Source organism: Elgaria multicarinata, chromosome 3 (genome assembly GCF_023053635.1).
Source record: "Elgaria multicarinata webbii isolate HBS135686 ecotype San Diego chromosome 3, rElgMul1.1.pri, whole genome shotgun sequence".
Classification (NCBI taxonomy): Eukaryota; Metazoa; Chordata; class Lepidosauria; order Squamata; family Anguidae; genus Elgaria; species Elgaria multicarinata.
This window is the reverse complement of record NC_086173.1, coordinates 22,075,561-22,095,610: the sequence shown is the minus strand read 5'-3', so window position 1 is coordinate 22,095,610 and position 20,050 is coordinate 22,075,561. Positions and strand designations below refer to the sequence as shown.

General features: G+C 44.0%; 1 protein-coding gene across 1 annotated transcript in view; it reads left to right on the top strand.

Annotated features, from left to right (window-relative positions):
* Nucleotides 1–910: 910 nt before the first annotated feature.
* The window catches only part of ESPL1 (extra spindle pole bodies like 1, separase), a 61,589-nt gene continuing 42,449 nt past the window's right edge, over nucleotides 911–20,050 (top strand). The window contains exons 1-10 of the mRNA XM_063123107.1: nucleotides 911–991; nucleotides 2,238–3,350; nucleotides 4,137–4,241; nucleotides 6,972–7,092; nucleotides 11,745–11,881; nucleotides 12,982–13,175; nucleotides 15,158–15,400; nucleotides 17,181–17,325; nucleotides 18,077–18,233; nucleotides 19,770–19,909. Coding sequence (XP_062979177.1) covers nucleotides 911–991; nucleotides 2,238–3,350; nucleotides 4,137–4,241; nucleotides 6,972–7,092; nucleotides 11,745–11,881; nucleotides 12,982–13,175; nucleotides 15,158–15,400; nucleotides 17,181–17,325; nucleotides 18,077–18,233; nucleotides 19,770–19,909 — 2,436 coding nt within the window. The remainder of the gene's footprint in view (nucleotides 992–2,237; nucleotides 3,351–4,136; nucleotides 4,242–6,971; nucleotides 7,093–11,744; nucleotides 11,882–12,981; nucleotides 13,176–15,157; nucleotides 15,401–17,180; nucleotides 17,326–18,076; nucleotides 18,234–19,769; nucleotides 19,910–20,050) is intronic.

The following is a 20,050-nucleotide window of genomic DNA, read 5'->3' as shown; positions in this document are numbered from 1 at the left end:
AGATAGATACAGATATATATATAGATGGCACTTCCGAAAGAATGAGAGCAATGGTCCCCTGCCCCAAGGGCCTTGTAATCTAGGAAACAAACCAAGGGTGACAGTGGAGGAAGGTGTAAGCGATGAAAAGAAATTAGATGGGTGTGGGTGTGAACAGTGGAGCTGTTCTGAATTCTACTGAATAAAACTCCAGTAATAGGAATGTATTATGTAGGGTCGAAGAACGCAAAATGGCTGAGTAGAATTAGGCTGAGTGGGAAGTGTGAGGAGTGTGGGCTGAGCTTAAGTGCTGTTTAGATTTGTAGTTTTTTAGGATGGTATGGCAATTGAATGAGTGGAAGGAATGGGATCATCACATGCCCCGTATTTTAAAGATTTGGCCCTTATGTCTGAGCCTTGTAGTTACATAAAGTAGAACGATTCGTGTTTCAAGCTTGGGTTCTAAAATATTCCTAAGTGTTTGCAGCCCCAGGCGGCGGAGTTGTTTCTAGATTTCGTGAGAGGAAGTGGTGTGCAAGAAATACAAGAGACTTATGGGATAGCAGTCCAGATTTGGGAATCTATGTGATTTCATCCCTTTGCTTAACATAAGTTGATCTAGTTGGGCGTTTCTGCTCCATAGCTTCCCAGCTTCTGCCAACGAACTGTTGCTCCTATTAAAATTGAGTCCGTTATTTGGGTGTAAATAAATATTGCTGCTGCAGGGCTGATAGGGGAGAGACGTGACCCAGAGAGATGGTAATGCTTCTGTACTGCTGTAATAGGGTAGGGATTGGGGATGGGGTGGAGAAATATAAGAGTGCATTTGGACCAGGCTGAGATAGGAGATAAAGAAGTATGTTTAGAACAGGTTTGGCGCAACTCTTGTGTATAGGCTAATAATGCATCTTCCCTTCCTGCAGGATGCAAGATGAAGTTCTTCAAAGGTGTGGATTTTGTGGCTCAGATCAGCACTCCTGAGGAAACTCTGGCTTTGTTGTTGGAGCTAAAGGTAAGATTGTAAGATGTCTTGATAGCTGCTGGCTTTGATGGCTTTAAAACAAGTTCATGGAAGATGGGCTTATGGTGGCTATTATTTGGAATAGGCAAATAGAACCTCCAGGTTGAGGAGCAGTTTACCTCTAAATATGCCAGTGTTTTTTTGGGGGGGGGGTGTCAAATGAGTTGAGAGCTTCCTGGAGACATCTAGCTGAACACTGCTAGCACTGGGATGCTTAATTCACCAGTGACTAGCAGGGGTGGAGGTGTCACAGTCTTCCTGAGGTACCTGGAAAAGAAATGTCACTTTTCCAAATGGGAGAGTGGGTATGATGTGTGATATTACAGCCTCTCTTCTTAAATACTGTTCTTGCACACATCTTCACCCAATTGCAGAAGAGTCCAGAATGTTGTGGCTAGACTGTTGACAGGGAGAATGTGACTCCCTTGTTATGTTTCATTTTATTCATCTCATTTATTATATTTCTATACTGCCCAATAGCCAAAGCTCTCTTGGTGGCTTACAAAGATGAACCCCCCTGTCAAAAATACATTATACATAGTATAAAACACCATTTACATACAAACTTATAAAGAGACAGCACAGACACAAATATATCTGACCATTTTTGTTTGCTACAGCTTCACTGGCTATTAATTTGTTTCTGGGTAAAAGTCAAAGTGCTTGTTATGACCTATAAAGCCATTATGCAGCTTGAGAACAGGCTACTTGAAAGACCACCTTCTCCTACATGAGCCTGCCAGGATTTTTAAGATCTTTGGGGGAGCCCCTTCTCTCAGTCTCGTTGCCTTCTGAGGCATGCTTGGTGGTGACCCAGGCAAGGGCCTTCTCAGTGGCTGCTCCCAGGTTCTAGAACTCCCTGCTGAGGGAGGTCAAATTGGCTCCCTCTTCGTTGTCTTTTTGCTAGCAGACAAAAATATTTTTATTCAGGTACACCTTTTGCATAAAACCTGGTTTGTTCCTGAAGAAGTTTTTCATTGGTGCTGTTTATTTCTTTTATTATTGTGTTTAATTTCTTTGTTATGGTATATTTTAATTCCATTTGCTAATCTGGGTTTTATTGTCAGTTGCCTTGAGCACATTTTTTTATTTTTTTATTGGTGGAAATGTGGGATGCAAATTAATTAAGGAATTTTGTAAAGTTTAAAATATGTAAATATTGTGGAATGCTTTTGTCAGGTTTTTTTTTAAAAAAGCAGCACACATGCTGACGTTTAAAACCACCTCTTATTTTCAGGAATGTCTCATCTGTGGAGCAAAAAATGCAGATGGTACAAGTCAGGCCTCCAAACAGATGACAGCATGCGACAGAATCCTACGGGCTTGTATCCACAGGTTTGGGGAAGGGTTGGACTGCCCTGCTCACTTCAAAAACCTCCAGGACTTAGTCGAGATGGCCTATCATGGTTACGTCGCAGCTAGGCTCCAGTATGTCCCCCTTTATTTAGAAAGGTTGCTGTATCACTTGCTGAGGGCTGTTGCTGCTCAGGGCCCATCCGATACCTGCCTGAAGTTTGCTCATCTCCTTTATACTGACCTATTGAAGTACCAGCCTCCCCAGGTGCCTTCCTGTGACTATGTATCTATTGCCAAAAGTGCCTTTAGTTTGCTGTGGAAGAGTACAGATGCCGTGGGTAAAGCAGACAAGGCTCCTGCAGAGTTCAGAGCTGTGCTCTCCACCCAGCTGCAGGCAGTACGCTTCTTGGTGCTTTTAGAGCCCGACACCCCTACCAATTTGGTCCAGGAGCCTCCGTTCTTTACCTCCATGGTAGCCCGGAATGCGTCTGCTGCAGCTGTTACATTTGAGGCCCAGCGGAGCCCATTGAGCGGGGAAGAAGCCTGTTTTCTCAGTGAGGAGTTCTCCCGCCATCTGGTTGCCGCCCTTTTGGAAAGAAAAGGGGTGAACCAGCCTTTGGCCTTCCAGGACTGCCTCTGTGTCTTTGAGCTCATGGTCATCAGGTGTCGTTACCTCTGCAAAAGTGGCTGCTTCAGACAGAGCAAAGAAGTTCTCCAGGAATCTGCTGGCTACTTGAGAAGGTTCAGTGGCAAGAGCAATTTGTTCAGTACCACGTTAGGCATTCTCTCTTCTGGCATTGAACTGAACCATTTATTGGCCTTTGCTGAGAGCTCAGTGGGGGCTTTTTTCACCCAAGTAGCTGAGGCTCTAAACTCAGCTGGCACTCAAGAGCCCCTCCTTAGACTGCTGGCTGAAAGCTGCCAGTTGCTCTTCATCCCTTTGTACAGACATGCCACAAAGAGTAAATGGAGACTCTTTAACTTGCAAGACCTTCTCAGGATCTCTGACTTCATGGAAAGTTACTTCAGGCTGCTCAGCAAGCTGCTGCATGTGGTAAGCAAACTGTTTTTCTACACTTTTGCATACAGCCCTGGGTGTCATACCGAGGGCAGCTGTGAAAGGCCAGGGACTGGAAAGTTATTCTCTTGCACCGCTCCAAATTCAAATCCTGCTGAGGAAAGCAAATGTGGCTTAGTCAAGAACACTTGTGGCTTTCAAAACTATTTTGTGTCATGAGAGGAGTATTGATATGGAAATTGAGCAGGCTATGTGGATAAGTGGGAAGGAAAGGTATTTCAGTATCCTTGCTCTGCTATCATGAGGTCAAGAAAGCTGGTTTTAAAAGCAGAGCCTATTGCAATTGTTGTGTGTGCACATGTGTGATACAGAATTCAATTTGCAGAATACAAATATTTGAGCCACATCCTAGGAAAGCTTAGTTTCCCACCTGTTTTCCACTATTCCATCTTCTGCATTGCACACTGGAGGTGGTTTAAAACATCTTCTCCAACCTGGTACACTCCAGATATTTTGGATTTCAACTCCCATCAGTCCTAGCCAACAGAGCCAATGACCAAGATGTTTTTGTAGCCCAAAACATCTAGAGAACAGGTTGAGGAAGCCTGGTGGAAAAGCTTGGTAAAGTTGACCAAGAGTGAGGTAAATCAATAAATGGTACGAATAACCAAAATTGGTCAGGAAGCACAGTTCCTCTGCCAATGTTAATATGTCAGTGTAACATTTTCAGGAGGGGGTTTCAACCAATTAAAGCCTGAATAACCTTGTGAAGGCTTGTTGTGGGATTATTTAAGTCTTTTCTGTCTCATTTTTCTTTCACAGGTCCCACCAGATACTATGAAACGGCAGCAAGCTCTAACAAAGTTGCTGTATCACTACTTCCAGTTGTACACAACTGTGGTATATGACTCTCTTCAGATTGTGCAGGTATGGGAAACTGAAGGGCTGCATTGGCCCTGTGGAATCTTGGATAGATAAGAGAAGGCTCCAGTGAGTGTATAGAAATAAGACTGAGGTTTTCATCTTTGGGCTGAATAAGGGTGTGGGTCCCTTAAATCTCTGCTGGCTCACTGGTTGAGGACATGCTTTGCATCTATAAAGTACAAGGCTTAGTCTCCAGTATCTGCTGTCAAAGGGCTGGTGGTAAGGCTGTGAAAGATCCTTGGCTGGAGAGGTATTGGATTGCTACTCCCAGTCAGAGTAGACAGTTCTGGGCTAAATGGAATAGTAAAAGAAATATAGTGGGATGTGGTGGCCCAGCCTTGTACCTTGAATGAGTAACTTTTGATTCTGTAAAGTTCTGTAGTTCAACGTAGAATTGATAGACAAATTGATAGCTGACACAAAATTCTTAATATCTTATAGTCATACCAACAAATATGTGTGTAAGTGATAAGTTGTTAGGTAACAGCTTAATGCAGGGGAAGAATAAATAGTGTTTATTTGTCTGCTACTATTGTATTCTAGTTATGTGCATGCTCTTGGATTAGAGTTGATGTACCTTAATATTTCTACATTTGGCAAATAGGATCATGCTGTGTTCTCATGTTGGAACAAACGAGAATTGTAGGTACTGCTGCCATTGAGCTTTTTCTTTAATATGGCTTTCTTTTGTTCTATCCATCTGCTTTTCGGATACTTAGATTATACTCCGTGTTGGAACAGGGTTCAAAATAGGATACCATTCCATGGTGTCCTTCCCAACTCTTTGCAAACAGCAAAAATCATATCAAGATTCTTAAAAAAGTGATTTCTACACGTATTAGTTCTCTATCAAAATTAGATTCTCCTTGGCAAGAAATTAGTACTTGTGATCATCGATAGCCAATGTTATGTCTAACCTCATACTTTCTTGTTGGGGTAGACTTGAGAACCATCTGATGTGAAGATGAATGGGCTACAAATAGGGCAAACCTAGCCATAGAAGTAGAGTAAACACCTTCAGTTCATTTTATTATGCGGTCACAAACCCATTAAAACAGTGAATTGTAATCAATAAAAACAACCAGTAATTCATTACACAGCAAGCTGAGGAGTAGTCATTAAAACATACACATTTAAAATATATGATCATAATTAAAACATGATGTAATACAAAAAGTAAAACAATACTAGTTACAAATTAGGATGAAGCAATAATTTACAAGATCTGTGAATAGAGAAGAGGAATTTAGCCACTAACTCTGCCATTGATTTGTTTGTACCAGTCAAGAAATGTTCCAAATACTGTTCCGATGTCCTTCCAGGGCATTTTCTTATAATAGGGCAATGTAGCCTATTACGTTCCTCCCTATGAAGGCTACCTTTAAAAAAAATAACCTGAAGTTTCAGCTATTTCATCTCCGCAGGGATACAAGCGATCCTCATATGGGACACTCCAGTAACATTGTTCCAATATTGCAGAAAGAGACAATTAAATCTAGCCCTAGAGAAGACATGCCAGTACTTGGGGTCGTTAAATTATCCAGATATCTGTTATGTCTAGGGAATTCAAAAGTTAAACCGAAATGTATTGGAGAGTCAGATCTGCGAGCATTTAGTATAGAATATTGAAAATCAATATCCTTAATCTGAGGTTCTGAATTAGGTTTTATGACACAATAATCTTGTGTGCGGAGGAAACCCGTAGCAAGGCCTAATAAATGCAGTTTAATGGTAAAAATTTTAAACCATGAACTGATAAAAACACCTGATACTGAGCCCCCCAGCCCTTGCCCAGATTCCCAAAAGAGGAGATATTTAAGTCTTCTGATCTCTTATCAGCTGCTTGGGACACAGGCACAGATGTAAAGGGGAAGAGTAAAGAAGTAGCAGACCTTAAAGGATTAAGAGCCACAGAGGAAGGTCGCAAGAGCTTGTTGCCACAGTCGTGCTGGGTAGAGGCTCTCGGAAAGTAATTAGGCTTCTTGCTCCTTCTGTGTGCCTGCGAAGCAGCATCTAAGAGAGGGGGCACATTCCCCCAAATACCTGGTGACCACAAGGCAGCTGGAAACAGTGGGTCCCAGCACTGTGCAGTGGTTTAATTTTGGGAAGGAAGGGTTGGAATGTGGCTAAGAAAAGGAGAACACTGGTGATTCCAGGGGTGGGGAACCTCTTTCAGCCTGAGGGCCAGATTCCATTTCAGAGAAACTCTGTGGGAGCCACATTTCAGTGGGGCCAAAGGGCGCAGGGACAAAAGTACTGACGTAGCTTAAAGCTCTTACTGTCAGTAACTAAGCCTTGGGAGAGGCATGTCACCTTTGTAGAATGGGGGGACTGCAAAATCTGGGAAACCAATCAGTGGTTGGGGAAAGGAGGTGGGACCAAGGGAAGGGTGCTTCAGGAGGGCTGCATTTGGCCCGTGGGCCTGAGGTTCCCCACTCCGGCCCTAATAGAAACATATGAGGTAGCTTCCTTGACATGTGCAGGAAGGTGTTTCTGAGTTTGGATGCTCAAACCTGCAACTTTTCCTTCCATCTGCAGTCTGAAATGGTACAGTATGGGAAAGTCTCACTAGATCTGCATAATTTGTTCCTAGATGCTGTTGAGCATTGAGGTCAAAGATGGCTCAAGGGGATGGTCTGCTCTCTGTTGCAGATGCTCTGTGATGAAATGTTAGTTGGCTCTTGACGTTCTTACTCTTGCTTCTATGCCTAAAGCCTGTGTTTTTCCTCTCAGGGGCCCGAATCTCCAGGTCTGCCGCAGTTGGTGGTGTGCCTTCAGAGGTTTGTTACCTGGATGCTGGATATGCTAGAAGATCTTCCTGACAGAGAGCAGGCTGAATACCTGGATCTCTCAGGTTGGTGTCCAAGGCAAGACAGCTGTCTTTCTCCAGCTGTCCACTTTAATAGGTGGGCAGGTGTAGCAATGCCTTGATTTGTTGGAGGCGTTGCCCTTCCTAAGGAGAATGAAATAAGAATGGGTTCTTTGTTGTTAGATCTCTCTATCTGAGGTCTGGAGCTTTCCCTCCTCAATCCTGATCGCATTGATCAGTTGAATCGCCGTGGAACTTGGAGACAGCGGATGCCGCTAATATTCTGATAGCCAAGATCAATGATGACTAACTGACTACATCAAGGAATTCCTTGGAAATCTTGGAAATCTCAAAACACTATTTTGAGACTAGTGTTTGCATGGAACCAGGGCTCACAGGGTCGAAGCAGTGCAACCTTTTGATTAGTTGGGATGCTGAAATCATCAGCCGCCGCCAGCACCCTCAGCTTCCCTCTGAGCTTAGCTGCAAACTTCACAGTGGCTATTATTATTATTATTATTATTATTATTATTATTTATTTATTTATTTATTTATATAGCACCATCAATGTACATGGTGCTGTACAGAGTAAAACAGTAAATAGCAAGACCCTGCCGCATAGGCTTACATTCTAATAAAACCATAATAAAACAATAAGGAGGGGAAGAGAAAACAAACAGGCACAAGGTAGGGTAAACAGGCACTGGGTAGGGTAAAACTAACAGTATAAAGTCAGAACAAAATCAAGTTTTAAAAGCTTTAGGAAAAAGAAAAGTTTTTAGCTGAGCTTTAAAAGCTGCGGTTGAACTTGTAGTTCTCAAATGTTCTGGTAGAGCGTTCCAGGCGTAAGGGGCAGCAGAAGAAAATGGACGAAGCCGAGCAAGGGAAGTAGAGATCTTTGGGCAGGCGAGAAACATTTATTATTATTATTATTATTATTATTATTATTATTATTTATTTATATAGCACCATCAATGTACATGGTGCTGTACAGAGTAAAACAGTAAATAGCAAGACCCTGCCGCATAGGCTTACAATCTAATAAAATCATAGTAAAACAATAAGGAGGGGAAGAGAATGCAAACAGGTACAGGGTAGGGTAAACAGGCACAGGGTAGGGAAAAACTAACAGTAGAAAGTAACAGTAGAAGTCTGCACAACATCAAGTTTTAAAAGCTTTAGGAAAAAGAAAAGTTTTTAGTTGAGCTTTAAAAGCTGTGGTTGAACTTGTAGTTCTCAAATGTTCTGGAAGAGTGTTCCAGGCGTAAGGGGCAGCAGATGAAAATGGACGAAGCCGAGCAAGGGAAGTAGAGGCCCTTGGGCAGGCGAGAAATATGGCATCAGAGGAGCGAAGAGCACGAGCGGGGCAATAGTGTGAGATGAGAGAGGAGAGATAGGAAGGAGCTAGACCGTGAAAAGCTTTGAAGGTTAACAGGAGAAGTTTATATTGGATTCTGAAGTGAATTGGAAGCCAATGAAGAGATTTCAGAAGCGAAGTAACATGGTCGGAGCGGCGAGCTAAGAAGATGATCTTTGCGGCAGAGTGGTGAACAGAAACCAACGGACTGATGTGAGAAGAAGGAAGGCCAGAGAGAAGAAGGTTGCAGTAGTCCAACCGTGAAATAACCAGTGCATGAACAAGCGTCTTGGCAGAAGAGACAGACAAAAATGATCGAATCCTGGCAATATTATACAGGAAAAATCGACAAGATTTAGCTACTGCCTCAATATGAGGAATAAAGGAGAGCGAGGAGTCGAAGATAAAGCCAAGGCTACGAGCTTCCTTGACCGGAGTAAGCGTAACATCATTGACAGTAAGAGAGAATGAGAGATGAGGAGAAGGTTTAGGAGGAAAAACAAGCAATTCAGTCTTTGCCATGTTAAGCTTCAAGCGACGATGAAGCAGCCAAGCTGAGATATCTGAAAGACATGCCGAGATACGATCGTGAACATCAGGAGAAAGTTCCGGAGATGACAGATATAGTTGTGTATCATCGGCGTACAGATGATATTGGAGGCCATGAGATTGAATAAGCTTGCCCAAGGGCAACATGTATAAGGAAAACAACAACGGGCCAAGCACCGAGCCTTGCGGAACCCCTACTGAAAGGGGAAAGGAGGAAGACGAGCTGCCATTAGTCAACACGCTGAAAGAGCAACCCGCTAGATAGGAGGCAAACCAGTTATAGACAGAGCCACAAAATCCAAGGTCATGAAGGGAATCTAAGAGAAGATCATGATCAACCGTGTCAAAGGCTGCAGTTAGATCAAGGAGAATAAGAACGGAATAATGGCCTTTAGACTTGGCAATAAGGAGATCATTGGTGATCTTAGTAAGGGCTGTTTCGGTGGAATGCAGAGGACGGAATCCAGATTGAAATGGATCCAAAGCAGAGTTACTAGAAAGAAAGTCAAGACAACGAGAGTAGACCGCACGCTCCAGGATCTTTGAAACAAACGGCAACAAAGAGACAGGTCGGTAGTTAGACAGAGAGAGCCTATCAAGAGTAGGTTTCTTGGGAATGGGAGAGACTGTAGCATGTTTAAAAGCAGAAGGAAATGAACCAGAGGACGGTGAAAGATTAATAATATGTAGCAAGGAAGGGAGGATAGCAGGAATAAGATTAATAAAGACGCGAGAAGGAATCGGATCACGAGAACAAGTGGAAGGCTTCGAAGAGCGCAGTATTGTAGACAGTTCATCCGCAGAGACCGAAGGAAACGCAGAGAAATTTGCAGGAGGAGCTGACAGATGAGGAACAGGAACTGGAAGAGGAGCAGAGCTGGCCAGATCAGAGCGGATAGTTTGGATTTTAGCATTGAAAAAAGAGGCAAAGTTATTAGCAGACAGAGAGGCGGGGAGAGATTGCGGATTAGGCTTCAGAAGAGAATTGAAGGACGCAAAGAGCCGCTGAGGATGCCTAGCATTTGACTGGATCAGCGTTGAGTAGTACTGCTGTTTGGCCAGTGAGATGGCAGAAGAGAAAGAGGAGAGTACAAATTTGTAATGGACAAAGTCTGCCCGGTCCCTGGTCTTACGCCAAAGGCGTTCAGCTGCCCGGGAACAAGAGCGAAGGTAGCGGAGGGAAGAGGTGAGCCACGGTTGGGGTTGAGAAGGGCGAACTATCCGAGTTGTAGATGGAGCAAGATTATCAAGAGTTGAAGATAAGGAGGAATTAAAGAAGGAGACAGCTGAGTCCAAGGAGACAGCCGAACAGACAGAAGGCATCAGAGGAGCGAAGAGCACGAGCGGGGCAATAGTGTGAGATGAGAGAGGAGAGATAGGAAGGAGCTAGACCGTGAAAAGCTTTGAAGGTCAACAGGAGAAGTTTATATTGGATTCTGAAGTGAATCGGAAGCCAATGAAGAGATTTCAGAAGCGGAGTAACATGGTCAGAGCAGCGAGCCAAGAAGATGATCTTAGCAGCAGAGTGGTGAACAGAAACCAACGGACTGATGTGAGAAGAAGGAAGGCCAGTGAGAAGAAGGTTGCAGTAGTCCAACCGAGAAATAACCAATGCATGAACAAGAGTCTTGGCAGAAGAGACAGACAAAAATGATCGAATCCTGGCAATATTATACAGGAAAAAACGACAGGATTTAGCTACTGCCTCAATATGAGGAATAAAGGAGAGCGAGGAATCAAACATAAAGCCAAGACTACGAGCTACCGTGACTGGAGTAAGCGTAACATCATTGACAGTAAGAGAGAATGAGAGATGAGGAGAAGGTTTAGGAGGAAATGGTGGCTTGGTCTTGAATGGGCAATTGAGACCCATTAGCTTTACAAAAGCCCTGCTCCTAGTGGAGAAATGATTAGGAGTGGCTCATTGACACGGATCAGCACAGCTTGTGTCTGCATTTTTGGAGACTCCTTGGGGATGTGTCTTTGGGCACATACACCCCCAGCTGCAGCTGAAAAAACCATGGCAGTGCAGTACAAACCATGGCCATAAAGTATCAACTGGCCTGGATTGCTGCTTTATCACTGCTAACGACGGTAGTAAGGCAGCAATCAGGTCTGGGGTGAGGAGGAGGGTGTAGCTTCGTCCTTCCTCCCTTGATGCCAAAGCAGCCAGGATTGCTGTTTCCACACTCATGCCTCCTTCTTCTACTCGACCTAGTGCCTGTATGTCAAACTTTAGCACTATACCCCTGCCTGAGATGCAGGCCAGAGCTCCTTAACCTCTCCCAGTGTTGTGAACAGCAACCAAAGTTCTGCTGGACTTCCTTCTTGGCATCTCAGCTATTTAGGCCTGTGTGCAATCTTGACCCAGGCAAATAGGTATGAGCAATGAGGTGTTGCACAAATCGTGGTTAACTCTGAGAAAGAGAGGCTTAAAAAGAGACCTCTGCCTGTGTGTGGGTGTTTGTCACTCGATAAAAGCAAACATTGCTGCCCTTTCTGCCCTTGATTAATTCCAAAGATGGCTCTGGTTCAAACTTCAGTACCAGCCAGAGGTAGGAATGGTCGACGACAGTCATGGCTTATTAAGGCTTGCCTTCTTTCCTAGTATAAAGGAACGGGCTGATCTTGTGCAAAAGAACTTCCTGTTGGAAGCTTACTGAGCCATTTGGAGGCCAATCGGCTCTCTTCTTCAGGAGACAAACAAGTAATTAATTTGGTAGTTCTCTGGCAAAAGTAGGTTTGAATAACCATGACAGGTTGCTTAAGGCTGATTTTGTTCTCTTAACAGCATACTGTGTGTCCCGGTTGGCCTATAGCTTCTACTCTCATAAGATGTATGTGGAGTCAAACTCCCTAGTGAATCTTTTCTGCAGGTGGCTGGGCAAGAAGGACCTCTTCAAATATCCAGACTTGCCGACAGAAAAGGTAATGACATGTTTTCCTGGCAGCCTGATAAGCTGGCATGAAGGAGGCACAGGAGAAGCTTCCTAGACTGCTGGAGTTGTATCAGCTAGCAAAGATTGCTGCATTACCTGAGCTCCGGCCGGGCTTTCGCTTTGTGTGAAGAAGGTCCTACATCCAATTTAATGTATTATGTAACGGGTAGAGCAGTGAGCTTGGACCTGGGCTGGAATCCCTGTGGTTAGGGGCTTTGGCAGATCACTCTCTTGTAGTCTGATCCTATTACTTAAAAAGTAAGGCCCTCCATGTTCACACGTAAATAGGATTGCTGCCTTGCCCCAAGCCATCCCATGGGTGTTAAGTTTTTTAAAAAATATTCAGGGGGCTGTCAATGAAGATTTGGCTGGCCAATTGAAACTAACATGTTAATTGCAGTGCTCTTTGGCAGTCTCTTCTTGACCTCATTCCTGTCTTCCATGGGTTCATTCCTGCCTGCTTTCCTGTTCCTTCCCTAGGCTCTTTTGCTCTGCTCCCCTCCTCGCTCCAAATATTATTGACCTCTGTCAATGGCACCCAGAGCTCCATTGACAGAACAGGCAGTCCATGACATCAGGGTAGGCCATCCAATTGCTGCTGGAGGCTTGATCATACAGAAACACACACCCCGGGCACTGCCTAGAGCTGCATCATAAAAAACGTAGAATACAAGTGTAGTGACCTTTATCCCCAAGGTTTCTTGGAAACTGGATTAGAAAACAAGGCCGCTGCCTGACATCTGGATGTCACTGTCAGAAGACATTGAACTAGTAGGCTTAGCAAATTGGCAGTTTAAGGCTGGGTGGGCAACTTCTGGTCCTCTTGAAGTTTTTGCCCTACAACTCCCACGAGCCCTAGCCAGCATAGCCAGTGATGAAGGGTCATGGGAGTTGTAGGCTGAAACATCTGGAGGACCACAAGTTGCCCGTTCCTGGTTTAAAGGATGAATTGTTGTTCAGAGTAATTTTGACAGTTCTTGCTCTAGTTTGAGAATTGGGAGGATTTTTCTTACCTTTCAGGCTGTGGATTGCAGGAGTTGGATGAGTCTCTATTCTATGCCTCTTGATAGTTTTTCGTTCTCTTCACAGCTACACAATTGCTTTAAGCTGCAAGTAGAAAACTACAGGAAGCTTGGCTTGTTAGAGGAGGCTCTCCAGGCCGTGGTACTCTGGCTGGCTTTTTATCGCAGCAAGATCACAGAACAGATGGCAGAGCCAATCTCCTCCTGGGTCAATGTCAAAATGGATGCCAACAAAAATGGGGTCGATGACCTGAGACTAAAGTAAGAAGGATATTGAGAGATGGGTGTATAAGTGATAAAATAGAGGGTGTTATTTGTCTATTACAGCTTGAAACTGGCAATTTGAGGGTAACTCCTGGATTCGTCCTTGACCATTTGTTGTGTGTGTGTGTGCGCCTTCTAGAAAAAAAATATCCTGCCCTTTCACTGTAAAAACAGCGCTTGTGTCAGTTTTTAAAAACAAAATATACAAGCTCCATTTTACTGATGTTTAGTGTTAAGATAAATCATGGCAGATAAAAATAAAGGACAACTTGTGTTATTTGTGTTATGCCTCTTGTTCCTCCAAGAGATTGAAGGTGTTCCAACTAAATGCTCCCTCAATCCTTATTAGGATAAAGGAAACACAGTTAATCCTGAAGAAACTAGAGCATTTTACTTAAGCTCCCATCCTAGTAGTGAGGAAAACAGGAAATGGGCTAGTGTAACCTTTCTTGCCATTTAAGTTTTTCTATTGCTTTACTTCAGCGATAGAACTCATCCCTGTAATTGGAACTCTCTGCTACAGAACAAAAGAACCCTTCCTTAATTACCATCTACAAATAAAGTGGGAACTCTTGTCTGCTGTTTTTTTTTATTCTTAGTGGGATTTCGAACTAAATTATTCCATTAAGTATTTAATGGAATCCACCAAACTTGTTATCTTGTTCACATAAACTTCCAAACGTGAAGTGTCTTTTTAGTGGCAGGATTGTCACTCACTCTTCTCCCAGACTTTCAGGCACTGCTTCATGTGGGTAGTGGTGGTGAAGTCCAACATATGTAGGCCTGACCCAAGCAAGCATTACCTCTCAAAATTGGGTTGTAATGATAAGGCGTGTATATGGGATACATTTGAACGTTGGGCTCTTATACATTTTGATATGAGGTGGGGCAGATACAGCCAGGTGAGTAGGCACAAGCCCACTTTACACTGCACATAGATTATCTCTTGGAGGCTTGTGTGAACAGGGCTTTAGTTCCAACAACAATCCCTCCAATTTAACTGAATCCCCAAAGCATTAGAGGCTTTGACACACAATGCCAGGCGTTGTTTAACCAGCTAAAGAATGCTCTAGCAATGGGAAAATATGTCAACCTGTGGGCATTTTCTCTAGAAATCTTACAATGTGACACCCACCCACCCCAATTGGGACTCATATGGGCATGCATATGTGTGTAGTTCTGGTTCCCCAATTTCAAAAAGAATATTGTAGACATTGGGCAAGAAGTGGGTGTGTACGGGGGAAGATACACAAATTGGGAGCTATAATGGTAAAGGGGTTGGAGCACTTTGTGGAGCAAAAGACTCAGGTGTTTAGTGCAGGGGTGGGCAACTTGTGTCTCTCTGGATGTTTTGGCTTCTAGGTTGCCTGCCCCTGGTTTAGTGCATTTCACTTTAGAAGTGCGGATGGCGACATGTCATATGAAGTCCTTAAAAAATGATGACAGGTGTAAGGAGGAGGAGAGACACTTTAACCATACCAGAACTTGGTGAGTGAGGAGGGGTGGTCACGTGATGAGGCTGAGGCAGGCAGTTCAGTCAGGCACATGGCATGCAATTAATATAAGGAAAAAGCACTGTCACAGGATATGGGAATGACCATTAACTTAAAAACAAAACTGGGGAAAGTCCTCTAGGATAGGGCTAACAATTACTGCAAGAGGATGGCTAATGCCTGCTTGTAAGCATCAGGAGGTATCTGGCAAGGCCCTTTGAAAACAGAATGCTGTTTGTGAGGAAGCCATCAAGGTGCTGAACAGCCGCACATATTCTTGTTAACAATATGTTCCCTTTCAGTGGTGGAGGTTATCTGGGACTGGGTTACTCCTCCTGAGGCAGGGCCAAGTGAGTGGTTTCATGCTTGGTCCTATTCAGAGGAAGGAGATTCTCTGCCCCAGTTCCAGGCTTGCTTGCTTGGTAGTCTTTCCACATTGGCTGTGTTCGAATCCTTGCTCCTGACTGGCTTGTATGTTCAACACAGGACTCTGAAGGAGGGCCTGGAAGGCTACAGCTTAGATGCCGAGGTCCTCATGAAAGTGCTGTGGGAAGAACTGAAGGCCTACAAGGCTGTGCGGGTAGACACCGGCCAAGAGCGCTTCAACGTGATCTGTGACCTGCTGGACATCTGTTCGGAAGGCAGCTGTTGGGTTCATGAGCAGGCTGTGATCCTGGTGGAGCTGGCACAGGTCCTCTGTTATCATGACTACAATGAGCAGACAGAATGGTGAGTGGCCAGGAGGTATCTCCCCCCCCCCCACCGCCCCCCAGAGATCACTTGAAAATTGCTGGGGCTCTTGGCAAGTCACTTTCTTATATAAGTGAAAGCACATGTATAACTTATATTTTAATAATCTCTTTTTCTTCAAACCCAGCTCCATATCATCAAAGTCACAGCCCTAGGCCAGAGCCTTATTAGCTTTTTCAATAATCCATCCCTGGTCAAAATGGTCTCAACCTCTGTCAGAAAAAAAACCCAAGAGCAAGGCCAAGAACAGCTATTTTCAACTATTCTCAACGTTTTCATGATTACCTCTGGTTTGCAGATGTCAGTTTGAGAACCTCTGTTTTAGGTTGTGTTTATGAGATGCTAACCTTGGCAATTTTATCAAGATAAATGTAAAACACTAAGTTAAATTTAAATAAATTGTTGCTATTTAAAGACTGAAGGAGAACAGATAGAGCATGATACACCAATACTGTTCTGCAAAGTGCAAATTGTGTACTTAAAACTACATTCCTATTAATATGAATATCATTTAGTATAAGCTTTCTTAATTTGCATGTCTTGATTTCAAAACTCATTTTTGAATTGTGGCAGAAGCCTGATGCTTTTTAGCAAGTGATGTGGCTGGGGTCAAAGATTTTGGTAAAGGGGTGAGCATAGTCAAGTGAGTGGACAGCAATATTTAGCTGGATATTAAAGAGCAATGGCCTGTTTTCTGAACATGGAAGCTTCAGAGTACCTGCATGTGTTCAAACGTATATTTATAACCATGAGGCCTAGAAACTTGTTCATTCAACCCTCCACCTCTACCCAGAACACCCAGTGGTTTTGGGGAATCTCCCCAGGCAACTAGTTTTGTGTTCAGCTCCATGGATTTGTATTCTAGAGAACTCTTCCTTGAGCTGGAGATCCAAGAAATAAAAAGTGCTAGCCCAGCGTATCCCATGTCTTCCAACTTTTCAGTCTGTATGGTTGGAGTAAGACCTGAACAGACACTTAGGGCCTGTTCAGGCCGCTAACCCTTTTGCAACAAATGGTTAGTGAGTGTGTTTAAACTGTGGTTATACAGCCACCATGGTTTGGAATGGTTCACATGACGCACTATGTTATGGTTCACACGACAGGCTAAGCCATAATGTGTAGCTCAAATTACGCGTGGCTTAGCCTGTCGTCTGAACAGGGTCATAGAATAATTGGGCATAAGTTTCTTCTGTTACAAACAAGCTTTTTAACATGCTCCCTTTGAACCTCTTTAAGCTCTCTCCATCTGTTCCTTTGTTCTAAGAGGCCTTTGTAGAATTTGAAACCTCAGCATTTTGGCATGGGAACCAAATTATGAGTCTGTTCCAACTTTATCCTTAGGACTGCGGAAGAAAAGGCTTGTGGATCTGGGATAAGCTGTGTAAAAGCTATGTATGGTATACACTTGTGTTGTTTGTTCCTAAACATTCATCCTCAGGATAAGCCCTGTGTAATTCCAATAAGTCTGCATCTTGCATTATGGTCTTGCAAGACTCCAGAAAGTCTGCATATTATGCGGTTCCCTTGCCTTGATTCCAGGTTCATCCTAGTTCACTAAGAGGATCAGGTGACTCTCCAAAGATGCTATGCTAATAGTTGAGGTGCTAAAGACATGTTCCAGCTCCGCTATGTCTGAGCCATTGTTGGCCAGGCTGCTTGTTTCTCCCCTGTAAAAGAAGACTTTCAATTTGTCCAGAAGGGCCTTACAGTTGATGTATGCAAGGCACGGTTGGCTAAGCTTAGGTCTCCTCTTCTGCAGCTCTGCCCTGGAATCCGTACGTGAAGCTTTGCGGCTGCTGGACTCTGTGCAGCAGACCCCCCAGAATGAGGCGCAGCTCCAGGACGACAAGGCCCAAGCTTTCCTCTGGCTCTACATCTGCACAATTGAGGACAAACTGCGTGAGGTATGTGGTGGTAAGCTGAACAGCACACAATTCCCCTGGCTAAACATCAGGGCCATGTATACTCTGTGCTTAAGAGAGGCTAAGTGTTGCAACCTGTGCAGACTTTATGCAGAGATCCTCCACTGGCATAATTCTGCAATGGTGTATTGCAGGAACTTTTATCATTTCCTGCTGGTCGTGGGGAGGAGGCACAGAACTTCACCCCTGGCCACTATAAATCTTATTCAGCTGCCCACCTAGGTTCTGAAACCACACCATGCATTGCCCACTTGCTTTTATGCAGGCCTTTGTAGCCATAAGGACTAGAAACTTTTCTCCATCTTTGTTTTTTTTTTTTAATCTCAAGTGAGATTCTTAGAAAGCTGAATAGTTTTTGCTTTCATATTTTGCATTGTTACGGCTCTTATTCCGTTGCAGCTTATAGTCCTTTCTAAAATGCATGTGGCCATGCAAAATATCCAAAACACAGTAATGCCTTCTAGGAGCCATAGCACAGGCAGACAGCTGCCATGCCTTCAGGAGGCAGCTGGTGGCTGCCTCAAGTCCTTGCGCTTGATTTCCGCTTGTGCAGCCATTAACACAGATTGTGACGTATTGCGCCGGTTGGGCTCAGTGGAATCTCCTTTGCGGTGGTTTGGGGATCTCTTGTCCTAGGCTGCTCTGTGAGGGTTGGAGAACTTATACTAGCTCCTCCTTCCTCACCAATTCCCCCACGCAGGTTTTACAGAACCTTTGCTTTTTTCCAATGCAGAGCATCAAGCAAGAGCAGAGAACCAGAAACATCCAGGGGCAAAAAAATACACGAGCTCTTGAGGGCTTTGAAACCAATGATCTGAGCTATGAGGATAAGTCCCACGATGACAAGTTCCTCTATCTTGGAATTGCGTTTAACCTGTCTGCAGATTCTGGTAAGGAGCTTCGTTGCTGGACTGGGATAGTTGTGGTTTTGAAATCTCTTCACTGGCTGCCAATTAGTTTCCGGGCAAAGTATAAAGTATTGGTTATCACCTTTAAAGCCCTACATGGTTTGGGTCCAGGATACCTGCAGGATCGCCTTCTCCCGTACAATCCGCCCTGCAGACTCAGGTCCTCTGGGAAAAATCTACTTCAGCTAGCAAGAGCTAGATTAACAACTGTTACCCAGAGGACCTTCTCTTCTGCTGCTCCTAGACTGTGGAATGGCCTGCTGGAGGAGACTTGTCAACTTAACAGTCTACTCGCATTCAAGAAAGCTATAAAGACTGATGTCTTCCAGCAGGCCTATCCAGTGGAATTTTAAGATGTTTTTAAAATGTTTTTAGGATTTTTTTAGGATGTTTTTAACAATGTATATTATGTTTTAATTGAATATTATGTATTTTATTGTTTATCGTTGTTCCCCGCCTCGATCAGAATGGAGAGGTGGGTAAGAAATATTGTTGTTGTTGTTGTTGTCGTCGTCTCACAATACAATGGAAATGGCGAAGCTTGGGTGGGACCTTCTAATATTCTACTTTACATGGAATTCTCTTTGCACTAATCCATATATCCATTCATGGTCAGGCAGGTCAAAATTGGTCGTCCTCTAAGAAGTATTTTTTCCCTAACCTTGCTTGGAAATGTTCATTTGTTAACATTCAAGTAGAAGACAGCAAGGATAAAACCTGGATGCTCCACAGCCAAGCTCTGCCTACCCAAGGCTACAGATATTTATTTTAATTTCTGCCCTGTGTAAGTATGCTTGGGGCTGCTCCAAATTTCAGAAGTGTTACTTACAATTGTATTGTATTATATAAAGTAGCTTTTGAAAATAGGAAGAGCCTCTAGAGTGCTTACCCAAGGCAGAAATTAAAAGAATTACTTTTGTTTATAGAAATGGGAAGCGAAGAGGAAAAAATGAAGTCATTTTTCAGGAGGGCTGGTGGAATGGCCCTGCTTCGCCTCCCGTCTCCTCCTATGGCTGACTGGTATGGCTGTTGGTGGTGACAGTTGAGGAAGGAGGAGGACGCTTCTTCGGGAATTTAATATGCTGGCTTTCCACATGTGTGTATGTTGTGGGTTTAAGCATCCGTTGCTTGCAGACAATTCAGACCCAAGCTTATCTCCTCATTGATTCCTTGTTTTATGAGAACTAGGCCTGGCCTAGCACAGTCTAGGTTTGCTGCTGCAATCCTTGCTCAGTCTGTAAACCCTAAACAGATTCCACAAAGCCACCCTAAAGCTGCTCTAAAGCTGCACCCTAAAGGTTCAGAGGACTGTTCCATTGCTCAGAAGGGAGACACAAAGCAGTACTGTTGCTTATTAACGCCAATTGTGTAGCAGCAGCTCCTGGCAGCAAGCTAGGCCCTGGGTGGGTGGGATGCTGCAGTTGTAGCTACTGCACAAAGAACTGGGTTTTGACTGCCCCTGGTCTAAGAGGAATGGATCCACACACTCACATGTCCAATACTGTGCTTCCCTTTCAGTCCAGTCAAAGTGTCTGGACGAGGCTCTTGCCTTGTGGAAGCAACTCCTCTCCAAGGATGGGATCCCAGCCGTGCGTAGCATTGAGCAGACAACAGCATCCCTGCACATCATGGCAGCTTTGTACAGAATGATGGGAAAGGTAACAAGAGCTGGGCACTCTGCCTTGGCTATCCAAGTCTATGTAACTTGTTTTGTTTGACTTCCTGGAAGTTCATGCTTTTTTTTCTTCTCTGCCTCCGTTTTCTCCTCCATCTCTTGTCTCTTCTCCATGGAGGATGGT